Source organism: Limulus polyphemus, unplaced genomic scaffold (assembly GCF_000517525.1).
Source record: "Limulus polyphemus unplaced genomic scaffold, Limulus_polyphemus-2.1.2 Scaffold4983, whole genome shotgun sequence".
Taxonomy (NCBI): Eukaryota; Metazoa; Arthropoda; class Merostomata; order Xiphosura; family Limulidae; genus Limulus; species Limulus polyphemus.
This window is the reverse complement of record NW_013670593.1, coordinates 34,925-45,280: the sequence shown is the minus strand read 5'-3', so window position 1 is coordinate 45,280 and position 10,356 is coordinate 34,925. Positions and strand designations below refer to the sequence as shown.

Sequence of the window (10,356 nt, the reverse complement as noted above, 5' to 3'; positions counted from 1 at the left end):
ATATTTCCCAATGCTTCAGTTGCCTTTAACCCTTTCACTGTGGCTGGGATGTATATTTCCCAATGCTTCAGTTACCTTTAACCCTTTCACTGTAGCTGGGATGCTCCCAGTTGCCTCACACGTTAACTGGACAAATGTTTCCCATTTTCATTCAAAATTGTCGCTCATGATGTATGGGAGTAAAATGAGTCAGAAAGTATTTACTGGCATCCAAACTAATGTTGATATATGGTTTCCTTCAATGTTTTACACTCAGTAACAAACAAGATGCCTAAGCAAAATGTACAACAACTGCATGCTGACTGTGCCTGCATTGCTAGAGTGGCAAGTAGTAACCCTAATTACTATTTAAATATGCTTGATGCACTTGACTCAGATAGTGAAACTGAGTCAAATGGTGTTCAAATGCGTTATGATGAAGAGACAATGAGAAAAGAGGATGCTAGTTCTCCATCTAGTGATGATAGTCAGGATGATGAACCTGGACCCAGCAGAGCGTCGACAGTGGGAAATATTTATTCCAGTTGCAGTGTGAGGGGGGTGGAAGCAGTGGAAAATATACATCCAAGCCACAGTGAATGGGTGGTTAGTTTCATCAATCCTAATGTGTCATTGCCAACTAATTTTCTTTCCAGAAACTGGTGTAATTTTTTTCTGGTAGGAAACTTCTACACAGAAACCAATATCACACTAACAGGTTTGACCACATTTTCTGGATAGCATGTGAAAGGATAGGGATGTACATCAATGTACAATAAAGGGGTGGGTTTTCTAAATTCCTAACGCTTGTTTCTTTGACCTGTAATTCAGTTTATAGGGGAAATAGTTATATTTACCACCCAGGAAATATGCTGGATTTTTGTGATACAAAGTATGATTTTCATACATTATTCTCGTTGAGAAAAGCCTGTCGAGAGGGACAAATAGTTTCACCCAGATAAAAAAAAACTTATAATTATTATTTTATTCATAAACTCTTTTTTTTTATCCACTAAAACATTAACTAATAAAAACTTACCATAAAACTTAAAATAAACTATCAACATCATTTTAATCTTTAACATTTAAAAAATATCATAAACAGAACAAATTCAGAAAACTGGAAGATTAAAGGGTATGGGGAAGTGGAGAAGATATCAATTTTTTTCTTTCTTGATCATAAATTTATTCGCTAAAACAGGTAGAACTGGATTTCCCATACACAGACTTTGAATTTGGTCATAATCAACACTTTAAAACTGAAAAGTTGTTGAGTTGCTGAAAAATGAAATAATTCTTTCATGACAGGAACATCTAAACAGGATCTGAGATAGAAGTCGTTCTGATAACATTCCAGTGCACAGTTAATTGTTTCAACAACTGGCACATATTTGAAAATATTTTTGACATCAAAACTTAGTGTAAAAAAACAAAAATTTGCAAGTCTGGTATAATTTATTTTTTTGCACTAAGATAAAAACACCAACACCGATTTAAAATTTAAGAAACCAGATACAAACCTTTATGACTTTTCATGTGTGATTTGAGTTTACTGGGTAGAACAAAAGTTCTTCCGCATCCATCATGAACACAACTGACAGAAAAAATACAAAGAAAAACAAAACATTTAGTATACAGTTCTTACAAAGTTCTACATGTACTTGGCAATACTAAACAGAAATATTAGAAACCACAGCTTAAGACTTCTGTAATGGAAGTTACAATGGCAGTACTTACTGAAAAGGTTTTATTCCTGTGTGCTCAAAACTGTGAATTTTCAGGTGTTGATGTTTTAGAAAAGCCTTTTTACAAGTAGGACACTACAAAGAGATAAACAATACATTTATTAATTCAATACACTAAACTATTACTAGATCATCTAAATGCTGCCAGCTATATTACCAAATTAAATTGTAAACAAGTTGGAATAAATAACCATACAATATAGCACAGAATTAATAAAATCCAGTAATAGGTCCAGTTCCAGCACAGAATTAATAAAGTCCAGTAATAGGTCCAGTTCCAGCACAGAATTAATAAAGTCTAGTAATAGGTCCAGTTTTCTAAGATGTATACAAGTTTTGACCATTTGAAGAACGATACTAGGTTTTATTTCATATTTGAGAAGCAAAGAAAATGTATTAGTATATCTTTAAATTTTCAGGCTATACCTTTAGTTACTATTTACATATCCCATGAAAGGAATTTCATAAGTTTACTTAAAATTTCCTTTGAATTTCTGTGTTCCCTTTAAGACTTTTACTTACTTAGTCAACACTGCTAAAGTAATTCAAGTGTTTTTTTCCTTATTATTGTGATAAACTGGATGAAAATTAGTTGAGCCACACAAGAAACCTTCAGTGCATGGTAACAGGAAATTAGGATATTCACATCACAGGTAAATGAATTTAGTGAAGCCCTACAATTTCATTTTAAGCCATGAAAGCTACACTTTTAAAAGCTATAACAGCTGATTTGGGAATATTTCTAAATAAAAAAATCAATACTGTTATGTATAGAAACTTGCAGGGAAAAACACACTCACTTTATATGATCTTTTCTCATGCGTCTTCATGTGTCTTTCCAAGCTGTGTATTGAAGAAAGTACTTTTCCACACTGCTCGTATTCACAGCTACATACACACGAAACCTGTTACTATCTAAAAATCCTTTTGTGGATAATTTCTTTTAATATTTCCTTTTGATCTTATTAGCTTAATCATCATATTACACTTTCTACATATTTAATGTATCTTACTGATTAAAAAATCTGTGGCACAAACACTAATATCAAATAATTATTTTTATATATTTACATATACAAACAATTGCTTTATCTACTGGAATACACTAGACTTTTCTCATTTTCAATCTTCAGCTTCTGAAACTCTGCTAATTACCATGACACAATACTGTACAAACATTTTTAGCCAACAGCATTTCATACAAACATAGATGATTCTAAACACTATTCCACCTTGTAATGTAGCATGTTGTACTTGTTAACAGCCCTCCGATGTTATGCTAATGAATAACTTCAGTGTATCAATTAAAATACAAAAACGTAGAGCACTTTGTAAACCATAAGATACTCTTCCCAATAGGAATATAGTTCTGAATTAAATAAAGTCCATTTCGAAGTTGAAAACCACCACATAGTTTTGAGAATGGAATTAGCTGAATGTGCATGAGGTTCAGTCCATTGGACCAATTGCATATTGGAGAACGAATGTTGACTATAATTTCAAGTTTACTACATGTATGTACACAAAATGTGGCAAACGTTTAGTTAAATGTACAAGTTTGTGGTACACAAAAAATCAGATGTGTTACAAGGATATTTGTACTCAAGGTAAATCTGTGAATTGCCAATGTCAGTCTGACTGACAAGTTGGAGTGTAAGGTGATGTTTGTGTGAAGAATAAAAATACTTTTGTTCATCGTACAGTTTGAATATTGCATTTGAATAACCTAAAGAACCTCCAAAATGCATATCTACAGTATTTTTCAGTGTCCCCGTACACTGTATCTGGTATTTATTCTACTCTACCATGAACTGTCGTTTAATCAGCAGTTTAGCATAAAATGAATAGTTGATAACTTTGACATCAAATAATAATACCACGTTGAATGTCACTCTGTAAAAGGTCAGGACAATCACATTTTGAACTCCAGCCACGTACAGAGGGTTAAGAGCTAATTGTGATGAAGAGTTCTTTACATATGGTATGAATGTTAAATATTATTTTACAACATCCTATAGTGTTTACCATGGAGGTAAAAATTGATGATAACAGTGAAAATTATACATGGAATACTGAATTATAGTACATTAACTGTACACAATGTACTTAAATAGTAATTATTACAGAAAACAAAACGTTGTGAGAAATATTTCAAGTAATTGTTACAAGCATGGTAGAACTATTTAATACTACTCAATGGATAACGAAAACATTGGCATATAATAATAATAACTACGGTGTTGTTATGTAACATACTAACAGGTAATATCTGTAACACGACCACTAAGTTCGTAACCATTTTTTATTATACAGAAGTCAGAGAAAACATTGGCATATAATAATAATAACTACGGTGTTGTTATGTAACATACTAACAGGTAATATCTGTAACACGACCACTAAGTTCGTAACCATTTTTTATTATACAGAAGTCAGAGAAAACATTGGCATATAATAATAATAAATATGGTGTTATGTAACATACTAACAGGTAATATCTGTAACACGGCCACTAAGTTCGTAAACGTTTTTTATTATACAGAGAAAACATTATAGGCTGCCTAGCATATGAAAGCATAATGATCAACAATATGACAAAACTATCAGCATAAAGTTTCAGTTCATCTCACGACAGGTTTCATAGACAATAATGAAAAAAAAAACTTTCAACATGATTTTTACATTGTTTCATTTACAAAACTTGCCAAGTTTAAATAGTTTTAGATCAAAATATTATAAATTTACATTCATTTAGAAAAATGAGATTATTTTCTGATCCAATCTTATAATATACAAGATATTTAATCTTCTACATTATAGAACAGTTCAGAAGAAAATGTGAATTATGAAACTTACAAGTATGGAAACTATACTTTGTCATATGGAATAACTCGTACTAACATGTATACAGCAACATAAGTTCATTATACACACACATTATCACTTACGTAAATGTATTGACAATTTTGGCTTCGTGACATTTTGCAATGTGTCGTTTCAAATGATCAACTCGAGTATAGCAGCTGTAGCAGTCGTCGTATGTACATATAAAAGGCCTCTAGAAATACAAGGTAAATTTAGATATTTTGAATAGTAACCAAATAGCCAGCCCTTAACCTTACACCTACAACTACATTATACAAGTTATATATATCCTCACAACTGGTATACATCACATTATATACACACAAAATAGTGAAAGCTAAAAAACTACTAGCAGGATCCTTGATTTAAATGGCAGGAATTAAAACTTTAACATTTGTTCAAGTTGGAAACAAAACTAAAAAACCAACAGAGGGCAGCATGGTTCAGATTTAAGTCATAATCTATACTTGATCAAGTTCACACCACAACACTCCTTGTTTATAAAAGTAGAGGATAGAAATAGTTCCTAGACCACTACTACGTCTGTCATATCCCAGTTAGCCTGATGAGGCCTCGTCAACAGATGTTGTGTGACACATTCTCCTTATAACTACATTATTAACAGCTATTCCATTCAGCAAAAGAAAAATTATGGTTCTTCGGAAATTCTCATTAAAACAACCAAAAGACTAGCATTAAAAAAATAAAATGATTTTGAAAGTAAAACAACTAGAACAATCAATGAAATGATGTCTATGGCTCCATCATCTGAGAACTGAGGGTTCTTGGTAAGCTCAGGCTTCAGTGTTTGTGTTACAGTTTTGGCTAAATGTATGAAAGGGTTTCCTCAATAATTTAAGATAACAAAACAGTTTGAACAAGTTCAGTCCCACAATTAACATTGTCCATTACTGATATACAAACAAGTACATAGGATTAGAAATAGATAAATCACAATACATCCAATAACCCAAGTGGTTTTTGGAAGACGGACCTCGCTTCTTCGGAGGATGAATTTAAAAACACTCGTGTTTGTTGGTTTATGATATTATCCACTGTCTACGTTTGTCTAGTTTACTCCTTTCATTTTGTGCCAATGATGCAAGCGGTTACACCATAATGTCTTATAACAAATCAAGTTTAAAAATAAACCATAAACTAGATGTTTAATAATGTGATGTGCAGCCAGTTCTACTACAAGCCAAAAAAACAAACAGACATAATAAATAATTCTCTGGTCTGCTAGTTACACGTCTGGTCTTTTCAACAGTTGGCTACCTATTAAAGAATTTAAAAAATGCAATTACTTTTAAACAGTATTTAATAAAAACTACTATTCCTCAATTCGTCCACAACTTTGGTGAAGAAGACAAGAGTAAAAGTGTCTTCTCGTATATTCATTTCAAACATATAAAATTTGTTAATCAAAGAGAATTAAAAAGATACTACACAATATTATCATTCAATCCAGAGAAGTGTCTTAGACCTGAGTTTACTAATTCAAATATTTGGAAAGTAACAAAAAGTTTCTGCAAAGTAATTCTAGTGTAACAACTTTTTTAATATTTTAATTATGCTCAAACAAATGTATACATGGTGAAATTTACTTATGATAAGGAAGAACGTTGAAAACATCAATATTTAGTTGAACGTCTACACAGTGCCATTTGTTACAAATTTATGTAAACTTAAATGTAATTGAATAGCATACTGATCCACAAGCTTAAGCTTGGCAATACCTCTCCAGTGTGTGCTCTTAAATGAGTTTCCAACTGGCAAGGCCTGGAAAACGAAGCAGTGCAATCGTCAAAAGAGCAAACATAACATTTCTCCCGGCTTGCTTTAGGCTTCTCCAAAACTACTGGTTCTGAATGTGCACACATTACGTTTGTCATTTTGATTGATAATTGATATGTATTTTTCAGATGTTCTTTCTTTTTCTGGGTCTGGTTGGCATATGTTAAACCCTAAATTTAAGTGCATCAATAAACTTCCTCCAAAATGTTCACCCAAGATGCACAACCCTGAAAGAATATTAAAATAGTTATAAAATCTTATAAAAAAACAACAACACAAAATAAAAGATCTAGAAAAAACTTTTATATGTATGTGTGTGTGTGTGTCTATATATACATATATAACACACGAAGGAAAACAAAAGTGATCATATGAAGACAAACTAGTTTAAACTTATACAAAGTATAAAACGATTAGTTTTAATCATGACACGATATCAAGTCTTTAAAACATAGTGAAACATAAGAAATGGAAAAGATTGTGAATTAAACAATCAGTAGGACAGCCACATCAAATCTGGATACTGTTAAGCCAACTAGAGTAACAGGAAACTAGAAACAAATATCTACTTTAGCACACTTTTCAGCCATTTAAGTATTCAGAAAAACCCTTGTGTAAAGCTAAAACACATGATAATCTCTCCATTAAAGCTAAAGAAGAGACGACAGCTTCAGTAAGTTCACTTCAGATAGGAACAAGTTGTTAGATGTAATCACGAGAACCTTTATAGAAATGTCTAAAGAAAAACCTGGAACACATATGTACATCAGGAGTATAGCCACATCTCATGAAGATATGGGCAAAGAGTTTCACAAAGAAAGTGAATAATCAGACACTACCAAATATGTCAAACAGAACCCAACAAGTTTACACATTCACTCACTACCAAATATGTCAAACACAACCCAACAAGTTTACACATTCACTCACTACCAAATATGTCAAACAACCCAACAAGTTTACACATTCACTCACTACCAAATATGTCAAACAACCCAACAAGTTTACACATTCACTCACTACCAAATATGTCAAACACAACCCAACAAGTTTACACATTCACTCACTACCAAATATGTCAAACACAACCCAACAAGTTTACACATTCACTCACTACCAAATATGTCAAACACAACCCAACAAGTTTACATATTCACCACCAACACTACTGACAATAAGTCAAACAGAACCCAACAAGTTTACACATTCACCACCAACACTACTGATAATAAGTCAAACAGAACCCAACAAGTTTACACATTCACCACCAACACTACTGATAATAAGTCAAACAGAACCCAACAAGTTTACACATTCACCACCAACACTACTGATAATAAGTCTGACAAAATGAGACTAAACTCACATCTCAACTAAAAGAAGATTTTATGCATAAAAGAACTAGGTTTTTCTCAAGAATGCACTTCTAAGCAGTCTACCACAAAATCAGACAATCTCCTGGTGATGAGTATTGAAACCTTCAAATAAAACCACATAGTATCAACTTCCTGAACAAAATGATGACACCTGTTGGTAGTTAAAAGAAACACATTTTTTTAGAACAATATAAAAATAACCTATAAAAAAACAAGACAGAGTATCCTTCCAAATTAAAAAAATGTAAGTTAAATTACAATAACTATCCTAAGTATTAAGTATCATACAGAAGGGTTTAATCACATTTTACACATATTTACTGTAAGAATTACTACATATTATTTGGATCTTAATATTATTGTTTGGCAAAATGTGTATTCCACTCTCAACCTTTAAGGTAGGTAATCTTTATAACAAACATCCTAAAGTGTAGCATCACATTGGAGATGGTAATGGTTTGGATGTGTGGTTCTAAGGACCTAAAACAGCAACTTAACACCTTAAAATAAATATACATACAAGTTACACAATGGTCTGTACATGTTGTGCCAACCACGAGTATTGGAAACCAGTTTTTAGTGTTATAAGCCTTTAGACTTACTGCTGAGCCACTAGGGAGCATTTCTTTTGAGATTCCCTAAGAATAGTTAAATTACAGATAACATTAAACATAGATACAGTAAACTGATGTTAACTCTATCCAAAACCCTGAAAGATCACATTTCAAATTAACATGTGTAAATGTTTAAAAGTATTCCCTTAACTCTCAAGTTTTTGTTTCTCTGTTTTACAAATCAAGATTGTATTATAGAATTCAAGTTGAACTAATTTGCATTGAAATTAGAAAAAAAAAGTACTTAAATCATTAACAAGACAATCTAGAGACATTTAAATTTTTGTGTATTAAATACGAACTTCAATCACAGTCATCATATGAAGTTTATAAATTTACTTGTTATTGCTATTCAAGAACATCATATTGGTTCTACTAAAAGAAAACTGTTCAGGCAAGTGAAAGAACAAGCCTAACCTAAAATCCCTCATTAAGTCAAGTGTATTAGAAAATGTCACATTATCATTCATTCTAATTGGTCTTATCAAAGGCCAATGATGAACAGAACCTCAGGATAAATGAAATGAGATTAAATTATTTGGAAAAGCTAGTAAAGTACTTATGGTATAATAAAAATATAGTTGATTGATCCGAACTGCATTTAAAAATAAGTTGATTTAAATTTTAAGGTTATAGTAAAATTCACTTCTAGTGACTACAGAGTATACATTGACATAAACATGGGGCATCCGTCATGCAGATTTCAGATGAAACTAACATTTGAAAGAGAGGCACTAGGTGGATGAAATTTAATAGGGAGGTGAGGGCGGTTAACTAATATGCATGGACGCCCGCAGGAAGGGGCAAGGAGTCATTAGACCCCCCCTGGATTTTCAAAAAGAAAAAAAATTACTAGATATGTAAACGTATTCTTCTATGTTGTTGGAAAATCGTAAGGTATTTGTATTTCGATTTGATAATTTTTTCAAACCTGAGTTACTTGACCCCCACCCCTAATTTGTTTTTCTAATATGTAATAACTAAAGTCAGTCGTTAAACACACGGTTAATAGATAAAATGGCGTAATACTAATAGTACTACTAGTAATAATACTTTAATAGTAGTAGTATTTCTATAGATGTAACTTACAAGTCTACAGCTTATGTAAAACTAACGTCAGTAATGAATAAAAAAAACCACACAAAAGTAACTAAAATAAATAAAATGTAAGTATGGACATACTATTCATGAATGTCTAAATACAAAAATTAAAAGCCTCTTGGCTTCCTAGAAACATTTTTCTACTTCGAATAACGAATCTTAGAAGACAGGACACGCGTTTCTAAAAACAGTAAAACTTAAATACATGCCGGAGCTGCAAGCGTCATCTCGCCAACAACTATGTCAATAAGAAACTATAATAAATTACTATTTAGAGTCATTTTGTGTCTCATTTAATGCAATCACAATGTTATACGATTAAAAAAGGGTTTTGGTATTAATGTGTCTCTAATAATAGCTAAACAGGTAGATCTGTTTTATATAATTTTTATTAGTTTAATTAGTTAAAATGCTTTAAAGCTTGGTAAGCATGGAACATATAACATTTTTATAATGACGTGTATAGGCAAATGTTATTCCATGTGTCAAACGCTTGTTTATTCAATAGAAATTGGTTTTAGATAACATATACGTAATTCCCCTTCTAGCCATTATATGTATAAATTTTATAATTTTTATTCCTTCCAAATGAAATTGCTTTTCCCTGTATTCTTCACAGGCGACATTGAAAAAAGTTCTTAATGCAAGTAGAGCTCTAACTACTGTTAATATATAACTAAACAATTGTGAAATATGATTTAATAACTATCCTCTTTAGCTTTCAAACTCTACTTTTGGATTATTAAACCTTGGAATCTGATTTAATATCTATCCTCTTTAGCTTTCAAACTCTACTTTTGGATTATTAAACCTTGGAATGTGATTTAATAGCTATCCTCTTTAGCTTTTAAACTCTACTTTTGGATTATTAAACCTTGG

At 31.6% G+C, this 10,356-nt stretch overlaps 1 protein-coding gene across 2 annotated transcripts in view; it reads right to left on the bottom strand.

Annotated features, from left to right (window-relative positions):
* Nucleotides 1-9,695, bottom strand: part of LOC106471953 (transcription factor IIIA-like) — a 21,479-nt gene extending 11,784 nt beyond the window's left edge. The window contains exons 1-6 of one of the 2 annotated variants that reach the window (XM_013932575.2): nucleotides 9,559-9,695; nucleotides 6,329-6,613; nucleotides 4,673-4,782; nucleotides 2,525-2,612; nucleotides 1,717-1,799; nucleotides 1,500-1,573 (exon numbers count right to left, since the gene is read on the bottom strand). In XM_013932575.2, the coding sequence (XP_013788029.1) occupies nucleotides 1,500-1,573; nucleotides 1,717-1,799; nucleotides 2,525-2,612; nucleotides 4,673-4,782; nucleotides 6,329-6,484 (511 nt within the window). In that variant the 5' untranslated portion in view covers nucleotides 6,485-6,613; nucleotides 9,559-9,695. Of the gene's footprint in view, nucleotides 1-1,499; nucleotides 1,574-1,716; nucleotides 1,800-2,524; nucleotides 2,613-4,672; nucleotides 4,783-6,328; nucleotides 6,614-7,752; nucleotides 7,805-9,558 lie in introns of those variants that run through there. The other variant, XM_022400563.1, reaches the window with a different exon arrangement.
* Between the last annotated feature and the right edge of the window lie 661 nt (nucleotides 9,696-10,356).